At 34.2% G+C, this 15603-nt stretch overlaps 1 protein-coding gene across 1 annotated transcript; it reads left to right on the forward strand.

Moving 5' to 3' along the window:
• The first annotated feature begins 1148 nt into the window (after window positions 1-1148).
• LOC126704171 (ABC transporter A family member 2-like) lies at window positions 1149-8566 on the forward strand. The gene is made up of 16 exons (XM_050403196.1): window positions 1149-1502; window positions 2768-2990; window positions 3093-3262; window positions 3408-3593; window positions 4052-4147; window positions 4222-4422; window positions 4543-4702; window positions 4790-5016; window positions 5572-5689; window positions 5782-5858; window positions 6006-6095; window positions 6290-6433; window positions 6510-6812; window positions 6896-6976; window positions 7971-8147; window positions 8254-8566. Exons 1-16 carry the CDS (start codon window positions 1149-1151, stop codon window positions 8506-8508), a joined length of 2862 nt encoding a protein of 953 aa, XP_050259153.1. The 3' UTR covers window positions 8509-8566.
• The last annotated feature ends 7037 nt before the right edge of the window (window positions 8567-15603 follow it).

Genomic DNA, 15603 nt, shown 5'->3' on the forward strand with positions numbered 1-15603 from the left:
GAAAGAAGAGAGTAGAAAAAGGTAATTATGACATGACATTAAAAACATTACCAATTATGGGTAACTTTTTTAGATACCCTGCACTTGAAAAGAAATTATAGTAAAATAATAATAGTATGAGTTATAGTGCACATTTTGTAATAAAAATAATATATTTATTATTAGTTTATTGAGTTCGACATGTAAATTCTTTTTTTTTTTTTTTTTTTTTAGAAAGCACGTAAATTCATTCTAATATGGATCTCGATAAAGATCCATTACCCATACACTTTATTGAAAATTGGATTAGAACAAAAAAAAAAAATACATGTAAGACAAGAGAGAGAGAGATTTAAGTGGGTTAAGGGGCATTTATAACAAATATTAGTTGTGTAAACTTTAATGTAAATTTTTATTTATAAAAAGAGTAGAATGTGAATGATGCAATTAATACTTTTTAAAAATGGAATAAATGAATAGAGTTGGTGACATAAGAACATTTAATTCTCTACCTAAAATTATGTGTTTTCTTGAAATTTGTGCCCAATTTAATTTTATTTTGTAACGTATAAAATTATCATTTAATAGAATATTAAATATATCTTAACTTTTTAAAAAAAGAAAAAAGAAAAAAATATATCTTATCTTAACTTGTGTATCTCTACCAATTTTTTTTTAAATAATCTTATAAAACATCCTTCTCACAACAAGTGTAAGTCTCATCCCGCGCATATGACACTCTTACATTTTGTAAGAAAGATATTTTATGAGATACTTTTTCCTCTTCAATCACTAACCAAATCCTTAAGTAATTTTGAAATAACTTGTTCACATGGCACATTTTGATTGGTGCGCATCATTTTCAATGATATTACTTTTTATTGTATCCATGGCTTTTTTTTTTTTTTTTTTTTTTAAAGAATCATAATCCATAATTTTATTAGTTATAAAAAAATGCTGTGAAATTTATTGAGCCTTTAGACATGCCATACTTTATATATATTTTTTCATAAATATAATTCGATAATAACAATAGAGAAATGGAGTAATGCCATATATAATTACTCACCCCATATATGTAACGTCCCTACGCAAAGGCCAAAACCAAAACCCAGTTTGGAAGAAAGCAAAATTGTGGAAAGGAAACTTGCAAGCAGCACCCAAAAGCCATGGTGGTTTTCCAAAGTGGGTTACCTCTATTTTGCCAACAGTTCAGAGCACTGTTACGGAAAAACATTATCCTTGCAAAGCGAAACAAAAGGTCTACGTTGATCCAACTCTTTGCGTCCTTCATATTCGTGTTCCTCTTGTTTAGCATTGAGAAAGGCAACAAACTGAGCTATGGCAAAGTCACTGACCCAAAGGTGGTGGCCTCGTTCCCAATCCCTCCATGTGAGCACAAGGCTCACATCAGGAAACCGTGCTTCGACTTTGTGTGGAGTGGGAATGGAAGCTCCACCATTAACACCATTGTCACTGCCATCATGAACAATAATCCTGGTCGTCAGATTCCCATCAAGAAGGTACTACATATGTATATGTTTGTGTCATGTGTACCACTAATACGTATATTTATGTGGGTGTTATTTTATATATATATATATATTTTCACTCTTTTAGACAATTTATTCCACTTTGCGACTTTGAGCCACTTCAGAAATCTTTTGGACCGATAGTGTGTTAGATGGAATTTGAGACTTTTGGATTTACGACATATCTATCAAGTCAATTGAGTCCATCATCCGGGTGTCTTAAAAAGATTATATGGGTGTTACTTTACATGTTGTAATTTAAAAAAAAAAAATTATGGTACTAAATCTTGCAAAGCCAAACAAATGGATTATTTTGATGCCACCAATTATTGTACTGAAGTGTTTTGTATTGCCTTTTAAAAAAAAAAAAAGAAATTTCGTTTTATGCGTATTTTTTGAGTAATATTTCGTATTCCAGCTTGATAAATTTTGTTTATAATGATAATTATCAAAATATTGTATATAGGAAATAGTATATACATTTATGTGAGATTGTTTTGCTAAATAAAAAGCACAAAGGGAGTAGGCGACCAGCCATAGCTACCTAGGTTAAAATTTGAATTCAAGATCTATGCCACACAAAAACCCTAATCACAAGGCCACAATCCTAGGTGGTGGGTCGGGTGATGATGATGTGGTATCACTCAAGTGATTTACAAAAGAAAATTGCTAAAACTACCATTAATTTTACAGTTAAAAAAATAAAAAGTTTGATAATTGATGTGGCAAACTGGAAAAGAATTTAATTGGTATCACATCAATAATATAATAAAGAAAACTTTGATTAATTTTGTTTTGTATTTAAAAGTTAACACATCAATTTGTAAGATTTAGTAAATTTGTAGTAGATATTGCATCAATCACTCTTCATCAAAACATGTTAATTTAATAAAAATTATAAAGAGATTTAGTGTTACTTTCTAATAGTCAGAAGCTAAAGTGTAATTAAGTTTATGGTACCATGAGGTAAATTTACCTTTTATCTTTTATCCTTTTTTTTTTTTCTTTTTTGGTGTAAGAGATGTAAAGTTCCCGTTCTGTTTTAAATTATAACATGATACACTATGTCATGATATCAAATCTTCCAAGATGTTTTCAATCTAAGAACCATGGTTGATTGTTATATTGTTAAAAATCTTTTGCTTTTATATTCACTACCATAAAGTTTGGGCAGGTCTATAAAGAAGCTTATTGCATGAGCATATTTAGAACATCATATACCATGAAAAAACTGGTTCTGTTCCTTGTTTGTGCAGGTCAAAGCATTTGGAACACAGAAAGAGGTAGATGCATGGCTCTTAAGCAATCCTAGGCGGAGTGCGGGAGCTTTACATTTTATAGTGAGGAACAAGACTGTGATAAGCTATGGCATTCAAACTAACTTCACTTCAATTACTAAGCGAGAAGATCGCACATTCAAGTTTCAAATTCCACTTCAATTGGCTGCTGAGCGTGAAATTGCTAGGTCTCTCATTGGAGGTCATAAACATTGTCTTTATTTGTTACTTTACATATGATTCTACTTAACAGGTCCTCTTGCATTTGTCATTTTTTTTTATCACTCTACTTTTTGAATTTTAGATCCTAACTTTAGCTGGGTTGTTGGGCTTAAGGAATTTGCACACCCAAGAATAGAATTCTCCTCTTCTTTGGATGCAATGGTACCTCCATTTTTCCTTGCAACTGCCATGTTTGGTTTTGTGTTTCAAATGGGTTCTTTGGTCACTGAGAAAGAGCTCAAACTTCGCCAGGTATTCATGACTATATAAATTCTGAACTTTTGAAGATGGAACTAATTAAGAATTCTAGCCCTTACATTATTAGCACTGCTGCGTGTTTGATTCCACTTTATTGTCTTATGTCTTGGTTTCTGCATACTCTTATTATTTCTAACAGGCAATGACTATGATGGGTCTATATGACTCTGCTTTCTGGTTGTCATGGCTCACATGGGAGGGAATTCTTACAGTTCTTTCATCAATTTTAATGGTTGTCTTTGGAATGCTGTTTCGATTTGATATTTTCTTGAAGAACAGCTTTGCAGTTGTCTTCCTTCTGTTCTTTCTTTTCCAAATCAATATGGTAAATTTCTATCTTGCAACACTAGCTATACTATGATGAAATTTCAGAAAATATCTTGTTCAATTTTTCATTTAGTAGATTTTACTACAAAGTTCAATTCAAAGAACAAAAGAAAAGAAATAAGTGATAGAAAATGGCATATGCTGTCCCAAATAGAGCTACAATAATGGAGAAAACCTATTTGTAAACTGCAGTGGTTAAAATGCACATGTTCAATACATACAAGCTTTCACATGCACTTAAATCATATTCTAAGAATTCTACCAAAAAAAAAAATGAAAATTCACACCTCTCTGTAAAAGAAACTTAAGCAATTGAATCCATAAGAAGTTAAGCAGTCTTTAAATAAATTTTGTTGTTCCTGAATATTATTCCATTATTTGGTATGCTTTCAGTTTTTAATTAAAAATGTCTAGTGCTAACATACTTTGCTAAATTGTTCTAACTTATGATGCTAGCTTAGTTTTGCATTCATGTTGTCGACCTTCATTAGCAAGTCATCTTCAACAACAACAATGGGATTCTCTATATTTGTCATTGGTTTCATAACTCAGGCAAGATTCTAATGCTAAATCCTAAGAAAATGGGTTTTCCATTTGATTGTAATAATTTTTTTTTTTGGTCTCAGATGACAGTAGCATTTGGATTCCCCTATGATCAATCCTTTGCTATAAAGTATAGAATTATGTGGTCATTTTTTCCACCAAATCTGCTTGCCCAGGCCCTTAACATGTTTACAGATGCGAGTTCACAGCCTGAAGGTGTTGGCATTAGCTGGGGTAGGCGGGCTGACTGTCCACCAGACGATAGTGGTTGCGTAATGACAATTGTAAGAACACACTTCAATTCTCAATATCTTACATCAATTTACATCAACATAGCTTTCCGTTTATTTCCTATCCTTTTTCCACTATTTACATTTTTGTTCTCTTTTCTCATGTTCTTTCAGGATGGTATATATAAGTGGCTTGCATCTACATTTTTCCTGTGGTTTATTTTGGCTATCTACTTTGATAACATAATCCCAAATGCATCTGGTTTGAGGAAACCATTGTTCTACTTTTTAAATCCTTCGTATTGGACAGGCAAAGGTGGAAACAAGGTGAAAGGTAAATTCTTGATATATATGTGGCCACTGCTTCTCCTTGTTAGCTGATATCAAAGATAGGCACTTATTTTGCAGTTTCTTTTTGCAGAGGGCAACATTTGCAGGTGCATTGGTTTAGAGCCATTGCCTGAGCTTATTACTCCAGATGATGAAGATGTCCTTGAAGAGGAAAACCTTGTAAAACAACAAGCCAGGGAGGGGATTGATGATCCAAATGCTGCAGTTCAAATACATGGCCTTGTAAAAACATATCCTAAGACCATAAAAATTGGTTGTTGTCGATGCAAACAGACTCCACCTTACCATGCTATTAATGTAAGAATTGTAGGAAAGTATACACTTTCCATGTTAATATAAGAATATCTTGACATTTAACTTTTGTTGCATGCTTTGGAGGAGAAGAAAGTTGTTGTTTTCATCCCTCCATTATATTTCAGTTTACACATAGTTGTGAGGACTTGACATTTTATAGTTTCTATATTTAGAGGTGTTTGGGAAATTGACATAAGTACCTATATTTAGAGATGTTTGGGAAATTGACATAAACAATGTATATCATGAGTTTAGTGCACATTTTATGACTTTCCTGTTTCTCCATTATTTAAAATTTTATATTGCATTACTACCTTAGTGGACATAGCTTGTCCAACATGAATAAATACAATTTATCAAATTGGTTGATAGTTGTCAAAAGATGGTCATTTGGAAGAATCAAGTTAAGGGCAGATCCTGCTATAATTACTTGAGCAAGTGTATAATTGGAGTTTAGGGATCTCAATATGAATGTTGTAGGAAAAATTGAGCACATGATACAAACCATGATTATTCACTTGTTATGATAACCACTGCCTTTGTGCAAATTTACTCCAGGGCTTATGGGTGAATTTTAGAAAAGATCAGTTATTTTGTCTTCTTGGACCAAATGGAGCTGGAAAAACTACAACAATCAATTGTTTAACAGGCATTTCCCCAGTGACCGGAGGAGATGGTAGGTTCTCTTCCATTTTTTTTCCCTTTTTTGGGTTCATGATTTACAATTTCCTTGGAATGTAATTGCATTGTACACTACCTTGTTAATAGCAACCATTTATGGACACTCTGTTCGAAATTCTGTTGGCATGTCAAACATCCGAAAACTCATAGGAATTTGTCCACAGGTAATAGCCCCTCTGTTTCTCAAGTTTTTGTGTTAATAGCATGCATAGTTTAAGTCTATATAATAAAAAATCTTTCCACTAAATAGCAATAATATATTTATTAGGAAATTAGAGACTAACACTTGCTTGGATCTTGTATCACCATAGTTTGATATTCTTTGGGATGCGTTGTCTGGTCAAGAGCACCTCTACCTCTTTGCAAGTATCAAAGGCCTACCACCAAATTACATTGAATCGGTAGATTCCTTCTTACCATTGATTAAGGACTCTGAACATGTTTTTTAATCCCAAACTAGGCATCTACTTGCAATTTTCTTTGAAGATGTTGTTCTAAATAGATGCTTATTTCCATTCTTGATGAGCTCATTTGATACAAAATGACTCTTTAAACTCTCCACTTCTTAAAGAAAAAAGCTTTGACTGAAATGCAGATTGCTCATAAATTATTAGATGAGGTGAGACTCACTGAATCAGCCAAAGGAAGAGCTGGTAGTTACAGTGGTGGAATGAAACGTCGTCTCAGCTTTGCAATAGCCCTTATTGGTGATCCGAAATTAGTCATTTTAGATGAACCGGTAAACAGATAAGAAATCTTCCCTTTATACATTGGTTTACTTGATATGTTTATGTGATGTAATTTGTGATTTGCAGACAACTGGCATGGATCCAATATCAAGAAGGCATGTTTGGGATATAATAAAGGATGCAAAGAGAGGGTGTGCAATTGTACTAACAACACACTCAATGGAAGAAGCTGACATCCTAGGTGATCGGATAGGAATCATGGCAAAGGGTAGGCTTCGTTGCATTGGAACATCAATCAGGTTAAAGTCACGGTTTGGGATAGGGTTTATTGCCAATGTGAGCTTCTCTAGAAGTGATGTTGGACAAGCTCTTCCTGTTGAAGATGCAATCACTGAAACTCATGAGGCTGTAAAGCAGTTCTTTAAATATGTAAGTTGAATAAGTACAATGATCCAAAATTTGTTTGGGCTCACAAATGCTTGGTTTTTCTTATATTGGGAAAATTTGGACAGAATTTGAACATAGAGCCAAAAGTGGAGAATGAGGCCTTCCTAACTTTTGTCATTCCTCATGATAGAGAGAGCCTTTTAAGGGTAAGCGTGTTATGCTTTCTACTTTGTTATCTTCACATGGAAACTATCTTTTGTTCTTGGTTTCCAATTTGAACTTGGATGAAACACCAATCACTGTATATGTTAGTTAATACATGTGTTGGGTACACACATATGAGTGAAAGTCTCACATGAAGAAAAAATATAAATATAAATTGAGGTATTAATATAACATACTCAGGCCCAAAGGCTTAAGCTTTTGATTTAAGTGGTGTCCTAATATCTTATATTAAGTCCTTAAGAGTCTTCCCGAGGTTTTGTCTTCCGAACATGTTGTATCGTAGCCAATGTTGGTGTGCACAAGGTGGTAAGGTTGTACCTTTTGTAGATAGGGCAGGTACAAGTCCTTTTCACAGTAGGAGCAAGGACAGGTTGCATGTACTTGGAGCCAACACAAGTTGACATGGACGTATGGGGTTCCCATAGTAGGATTTGTTCATGGCCCATAAAGAGGTCTTGGAGCCCACAAAGAGACAATGCACTCACTCTTGAGGAGAAGATTGTTGGGTATATATGTGTGAGTAAAAGTCCTGTAGGAAGAAAAAATGAAAAAGTTGAAGAATTAATTTAACATAACTGGGTCCATTTCAATAGGCTTAAGTGTTTGGCTTGAGTGATGTTGTCCCTACTACCATATAGGATAGGGATTTATGATCCTTTCCCTATTGTATTAGCTCAGACGCAATTGCACACTTCCGCAATTCACATAAAGCATTCTTTGGGTTATCCCGAAAAAGAAAGGGAATGAATGTTTTACAAGAAATAGTAGATAAGCCAAAATGCAATTCATGACATGCTTCTAGAAAGATTAGATGCTATATTTACAGTGCCAAAAAAAGGACCTTGATTACAACAAAATTTATTCTATAATTCTATATATAACTTTCCTTGGTGTTAGACTATTAGTTTTGGGGAATGATACTGTCACAATTTCAGCATTTATGATTTTTTTTTTTTTTCATTGACGTTCAAACAGAAATTTTTCAAGGATCTCGAAGAAAGAAAGAGAGAATTTGGAATATCTGACATCCAAATTGGCCTTACAACTCTTAATGAAGTTTTCTTAAACATTGCAAAGAAGGCAGAGCTAGAGAGTGCCACTGTTGAGGGGAGGTTAACAACTTTGACTTTAACATTAGGAACCTCATTTCAGGTACATAATTTATTTTATGTTACTATATTGTTTTAGAAAGCTACTGTTTAGTGCTTGCATATAGATTTGATTCATTTATCTTTTAATTATAATTATTATTATGCAGATACCTATAGGAGCTCAACTAGTGAGGATTCCAGAAAGTGAGTCTGCAGAAAATCCTACTGGCCTTATGGTAGAAGTATACTGGGACCAAGATGATGCTGGTAACCTCCGCATTTCTGGCCACTCAAATGAGATGCCAATACCTCTTGGTGCTCAAGCAATGGCCTCTTCATCAAATTCTAACACAGACTCAGGCCAAACAAGACCAATTCAAGCAACTGTGATTGATCCATCATTCCTAAATAGACATGATTAAACCCATCAAACTAGTAATATAAATTATAAATAATAAATTTACTTAGAATATTATTGTATATTGCACTTTCAATCATCACAACTATTTGGTAGCATGTGATTTGGTTAATACACGTCTCTGGCTGGGTTATCAAACCTAGGAAAAAGTATCTTATATATTAGCTTTATGTAGCATCTCTCTCACATTATTAGGGCCCCCTCCACCTATAGGATCCACACGAAGTGAGAGATGTCAATGTAGCTAATACATGAGATACCACCTCCAAATCTAGAGCCTAGCTAGCCAGCAGCCACAAAATATGTAGTAGCAAATTTCTAGTTTGACCAAGTGACACGTGATAAATGATTTATAATTTTGTGTGACAATTGCATGCAACATCCCTCTTACTTGTCCCACCCCAATATGAAAGAGATGTTGCATGCAATGATTACATATAATACCATCTCATGATAAATGGTGGCCAATAAAAAATGGGGGTTATTTGGTACTCAATCCACCTCTTTAGAAATAAGAAGGTAGTTGTCTAGTGAAAACTGTTGCCTGTTTTGAATCAATGGAGAAACTCATGTGCCTTGACTTAGCTCTAAGTTTTTTAGTTCTCTTCCCTATGCAAGAAGTTAGAGGAAGATGTTTGTACATGGCATATATGATAAGGATGTTGGTTAAGGAGTGTTTAGGTAGATTTTTGGAAAGGCCATCAATTGGTTCTGTACGGCACCGAGATCCTAGGCCCACACAGGCCCTGGGCCCAGTCCTATACAGGCCCTGGGCCCAATCCCACACAGGCCCTGGGCCGAGTCCCATACCAGCCTTGGGCAAAGGTCCAACAGAAAGGTCCAGTTGTCCTGCGCCCTTCTTGGAGCTTCCTTCATGTACGAACAAGCGTAGGGTATTGAATTCCGAGAGGTGATCGGACAAACGTTCCCGGTCAAATATACGAACTGTTCTCGGGAAATTGTGATATTCCCAGGGAACTGAGTTGCCGAACATAGTCGGTCAAAATGGAGCCAAGTTCCAAGATCATAAATGCTGCACCGCCCTTTCACCTAAACATCCACTTCAATCAGATAATATTGGACCTCCAGTAGCACTAACGGTGGCTGTAATCATAATCTCCCCACTAACCTTAGCTATAAATAGAAGAAAGTTGGGAGAAGAAGTGGTTCAGAAAAATTGAGAGAAAACAGTCAAGGAGAGAGTATCAATTGAGTGTTACTTTGAGTCTCTCTGCCGAGAACGACCCATTGTAGGAAATCCTTAAGCCCACTACAAATAAATTGTGAGCTCAAGTGACCTAAGGCTCAGAAGTCTTGTACTTGGTTCCTACAGGTTCTATCAACCTAAGTTCAGAGTAAAAGGGAGTCAAGCCCAACTCACGATAGTTTTTTTTTTTTTTAGGAAAAGATATATAGAAACAATACACTCTGGTATGAGATAAAGACAAGTGGTGCAAGACAAAGAAGAACATGCAAGGAGTCACTAATGATAAAGACAAACGGAATATTTATTAAAGTGTTGCACAAATTATAGAAATAATTGCCTTTAATGCTATATAACATAGTGGGGAGAATGAGACAGATGATGAAGGAGAGAGAGAGTAGACACTACTCGTGCCACCACACACACAAACGCTATTCCCTTAGGTGACTTAACTCTTTTTTTATGACCCATCTAACCTGTGACCTAACCTTTTTTAAAATAAAATAAAATAAAATTTAGACAACTAACTGGGTGCACAACTCAAGTCAATCAACGATTTTAGCAACTGCTATTTTATGATCCTAATGTCCTATATGTATTAAATGTAAGTTTAATCATGTGTATATAAGCTCTTAGACACCCTTCCCTTGCAAATTGGTTTAAGGGTGAGTTCTATCCATGATTTTGTATCATTCACCCTTGAAAACCATTTTAATCTAGTAAGCCATTTTAATCTAGCCTCTAGGTCACCCCCTCTGAGACCCGACCACAAAGCCTCAACTTATTTGATCTCATACTCAATGAGTTATGTCCGATTACTTGATGTGGTGGTTGACCCTGATACCAAATGTTAGGAACCCATGAGTAGAATTCACCATTGTAAAAGGGCTTATAAATACATGGTTAAGCTTTATCATGTGTATATAAGTTTTTGGACACCCTTCCCATGCAAGTCAATTTTCAAGGGTGAGTTCTACCCATGAGTTTGTATCATTCACCCTTGAAAACCATTTTAATCTAGCCTCTAGGTTGCTTCCTTTGAGACCCGACCACAAAACCACAACTCATTTGATCCCATATTCAATGAGCTGCATCCGATTACTTGACATTAAGGCTATCCACGGGTCGGGTTTGTGCCTAACCCGGAACTGACCCGACGGAATCGGGTTTTGGAAAAACTCACTCGCCGCCGACCGCTGAAGTAAACGGGTCGGGCAGATCAGACTTCAACGAGTGCGTGGACGGGTTGGTTAGAGTCAAAGATCTAAGAAAACAGCAAAAAAAGGGCAAGAAACTGCGAGAAAAGGTGAGAAAAACCCAGATTTGGCGAAAATCTCATCGGAATCTATGAGATTTTGCTAGGTCCGGAGGTAATCTCATCAGATTTGATGAGATTTCGTTAGATTTGCTCAAAATTTCGTCAGATCTACGTGAAATAGCGCCTGAATTCGGGTTTTTTGGCTAAGATCTGGGTTTTTTTTTTATTGCCAGAATCTGGAATTTTCTCGTCGGAATCTGGATTTCTCGCCGGAATCTGGGTTTTTCGCCAGATTATGGGTTTTTCATCGATCGGTTCGGGTTTTTCAGGTGTTTAGGGAGAGAAACCGAAACCGACTTGCCGGAGTCAGTTTCTGGTGGAGAAAATCTGCCGCCGACCGTCGGAGTAGGTCGGGTCGGCCGGTTTCGAATCGGTTCCGATCGGGTCTCCGGGTGGGTTGGCTCACCGGATATGTTTGGACAGCCCTACTCGACATGGTGGTTGGCTTTGATACCAAATGTTAAGAACCCATGAGTAGAACTCACCCTTGTTTAGGGGCTTATAAATATATGGTTAAACTTACACTTACTCCATGTGGAATAGTAGGACCATCCTTGAAAACCGGCTTGCAAAAGGAGAGTGCCTAAGAGCTTATATACACACGGTTAAGCTTACACTTAATCTATGAAGATTTCCAATGTTGAATCTACTACTAATGTGTAGTAGATTGTGGTGCAAGTCTTATTAAATATTTACTTGTTCTTCTCTACTCAATATGTTGTGTTTATTTTTAAAGTTTTATTACCTCTAATTAGACTCGGAATTGGCTATAAATTTGATAGTATTTGAGGATAAAAAGTTTCCTCTGAATTTACTAACTTGGTTATGAATTGCAAGTCCTTGTTGGCCTGGGAATGGGAAGTGCACTCTTAGACATTTTTGGAGAGAGGCTAATGGTTGTGCTAATCTTTTGCTGAAGAAAGGAGTTTCCAACTAGAATGTTAGTGCTAATCCTTGTCGGCCTGGGAATGTTAGTTGTTGTAAATTGTAATTGAACTGGCCTTAGGCCTGTTAGTGTTTTTGTTGGCCTATCACTATTTTTATTTCGTTTTGTATAGTGTCTATGTAAAGTCTGAGTGGCTCCACCTTTATGTTGGTGTCTTTCTTGACTCTATTTTTCAGTAATGAATCTTCTTTTAAAAATAAATTTAAAAAAAAAAAAAAAAAAAAAAAAAAAACTTTATTGTAAACCTTTATGTAATTATGTTGGTAGACATAGGACAATTATAGTCAGTTTTTTTTTTTTTTTTTGGGTAATTCCATTTTTGTTTAGAATAGAATGAAAGTAAAGAAATTTAAAGTTTGAATATTTTTCATAGCGTTCTAAATATAGGTCAAACTTCTAGTACTAAACACAAATCAACCCGACTTGGCTACAATCCAATTAATCCAACCCATTTTCAACATGCCCATTTTGCCATGTCTAGTTTTGAAAAAAAAAATTAAATGTTTCCTTTTATTTTATGGGAAACGCTAACGAATGTCCTTAGGGTATTGGTTAAAAATCCATTTAAAGAAATTTTTTATGGGAAAAAAAAATTAATGTTTTGACAACTTTTTTCATTTTCCATAAAAGTTGTGTCAAAAATTTCCTAAAATAGATTGTCAACCAATGCCCTAAGAGCACTTGTTAACATGACCCTTATTTTATTTATTAAAAAAATATATATACAAGTCAGGTTGGGTAATACCTGTACCCAATTTGGCAAGTTCAAGCATGCAAGGAAACTCACACCTAATAAAAAGTGGTACACTTCTATGTATAATAAAACTCATGAGCGTGGTCGATACATATCTACGATACAATATTCTTTTACTTCTATTCAAATTGTATTACACAACACTAAGAACTATGCTAGCTACCTTATACTTAAGATCTGTTTGGTTGGCGGATGAAAAGGTGGGGGAATAGAAGATATTTTAGTTTTCTCTAAAGGTGTTTAATTGAAAGGGGGGAAAAGTGGAGGGATAGAAAACTCATTTGTTTGGTTGAGGAGAAAAGTGAGAGGATGGAAAAAAGTAAATTATGTAAGTTTACTCTCATGCACTATTAAATAATTTTTTTTTTAAAAAAAATAGTTTATTAGTAAAAAAAAAAAAAAAGACTAGAGTTCGAGTAAAAAAAAAAAAAATCAACATGTAAAAAGTAAGGGAAAGAATGGGGGTAGAATGGTAATTACCATAAATTCCCCATCTTTCCTCCACATTTTCTCTCCAATTTGGAGGGATAGAAAAGTGATAGGCATCAAGGCAAGGCAAGAAAACTTCCTCACCCCCATTTTCTCTCCCTCTATATCACCCCAACCATCCACCCCCCCCCCCCCCCCCACCCTATTTTCACTCCTACTTTCTCTCCCCTATTCACCCCAACCAAATGATCCCTTAAAGTGGAGGATATATATATATATATATATATATATATATATATATATAAGATTTAGTTACTAAAATCTATAACAACCAAAAGTGACAAATATACCAAACTTTGAAGAAATCATATTTAAATATTATCAATTACTTAATTTAATAATAGATTATATCTTTATACTTGATAATGAACTACTGCAAATAAGGAAACCTGAAAAACCTTTTCACCAATTTTTAAGACTAAATAAAATCCTAAAGTCCATAACAACGAAAAATTGTCCATATTTAGGATCAACAAAGACCTCAAATGCAGAATATGGAAACATAAAAGGAAAAAGAACTAAAGAACGCACAATTTGAAAAAAAAAAAAAATAGTGACTACATTAGGCAAAGGCTTTTGGAGATTTTTGTTTTTATTTTTTGGAATTCTTTACGTTCATGTGTATGTCAAAAATAGGGTCATAAATGTCAAATGAAAGGTAACTTCTCTTAGAAATAGGGTCATAAATGTCAAATTTTATGATTTTTTTCCCTCACGTTCATCTTTTTATTCCCTAAAATTTAGCCTTTTTTATTTCTTTTTTATAATATATACAAATTATTAACCTTCAGCCAAAAAAATTAGAAGAGTCTCTGAGCATGCGTAACACATGATTTCTTTTTTATAATAAATGCAAATTATTAACCTTTACCCAAAAATATATATATATATATATATATATAAGAGAATTCTCCTCTTTAAACTAAACTTTTATGTGGTTCAAAAATACTCTCATTAATGAAAGATAACTTCTCTTAGAAATAGGGTCATAAATATCAAATTTTAGGATTTTTTTCCTCTCACATTCATCTTTTTATTTCCTAAAATTTAGCCTTTTTTTTATTTCTTTTTTATAATATATGCAAATTATTAACCTTTACCCAAAAAAATAAAAAAGCTTCTAAATACATGCAACGCACACGTGTGCTTAGAAGCTAGTATGTCTGTGTATATATATATGGCCAGCCTGCTTATCTTAGCGTAAGGTGATTCTTCTAGACTTCATGACAAAGACAACATAACATATTATTTGTGTTTGTGATCAACACATAGACTTGTTGATGGGCCTTTAGCTTTTACAAGTGTTCTCAGCTCACCATGAAAAGCCCAAAATTGGGTCCATGGGTAAGCCTAAATAAGCCCACTCTCAACCCTCTTAAACCACACACATTTAAATTCCTCAAATAAATACATGAGCTTGGGCTATGTATGAAATTAAAAAATCACAAATAGGGATAGTGGACCCAAAAGAAGTCGGGCCTTGCTTTGTATGGGTTTTTAGAGCTTTTAACATAAGTAGCCATCAACAAGCAACAAGCAGTATAGATTGCGTCGAAGATGTTCTGCTTTACCATAACTTCAAACAAATGTATGAAATCGCTGCTACTTTACTGAGTACTGACACCAATTCAAATTAAGCAACTTAATTGAATAATTATATATGTTTTGTAGACACAAGAGGTATTTGTTCTGTGTAAATTATATGGACCCTAAACTATAGCATTATTTGCAATTTCCACCCTAAATTATAAATGTTTTAATCAATATTCTATTTCGAAGTTAATTTGTAATGTTAATCCCACTATCCAAATATTAGTTTTGAATTTAACAAATGAGTGAATTTTTTTGGTGGTAGGATGAACTAATTTGCCACTACTAGCAAATTAGTTTTAGTTTGAAATTTCACCCAAATCAGACCACTAACTTATTCATTTTAGTACTGATTTTGTATGATAAAATAGATATCATAAAATAATCTCGAATTACAAAGTTGATTATAAAAATTTATAGTTTATAGTAGACATTGCAAATGAACTATAATTTAGGGTGAATCATCGCAAATACTTCCATTTTTTTTTTTTTTTGAGATACCAAATTTATTAAATTGGCTCATCTAATTTAGGTGAAAATGTAGCTTACTCTGCTAATATGACTACAATGCTCATGCAACTTAACATTCAAAGATGCAATTGTGACATGCTTGTTTATTGTGGCAGTTATTATACCAATGTTTACAATTTTGGATGTCCTAGTATCAGTGACTAACAACCTTCAAATAAATTACATTCTAATAATTTGGGTGTGGTCTCTTACATGTGATTAATTATTTTGTAAGTAATAATATATATTGGAGAAAAGGAACAACCTCATGCATACTTCGTTAAAACA

This window comes from Quercus robur, chromosome 10 (assembly GCF_932294415.1).
Source record: "Quercus robur chromosome 10, dhQueRobu3.1, whole genome shotgun sequence".
NCBI classification, from domain to species: Eukaryota; Viridiplantae; Streptophyta; class Magnoliopsida; order Fagales; family Fagaceae; genus Quercus; species Quercus robur.

What these genes read in the sequence shown, in the direction of transcription:
- LOC126704171 (XM_050403196.1), top strand. Translation starts at nt 1,149, where the DNA reads ATGGTGGTTTTCCAAAGTGGGTTACCTCTATTTTGCCAACAGTTCAGA. An exon ending in AAGAGCTCAAACTTCGCCAG is followed by an intron (nt 3,263 to 3,407) that starts GTATTCATGACT and finishes TATTTCTAACAG; the next exon opens with GCAATGACTATGATGGGTCT. An exon ending in TAGTCATTTTAGATGAACCG is followed by an intron (nt 6,434 to 6,509) that starts GTAAACAGATAA and finishes TGTGATTTGCAG; the next exon opens with ACAACTGGCATGGATCCAAT.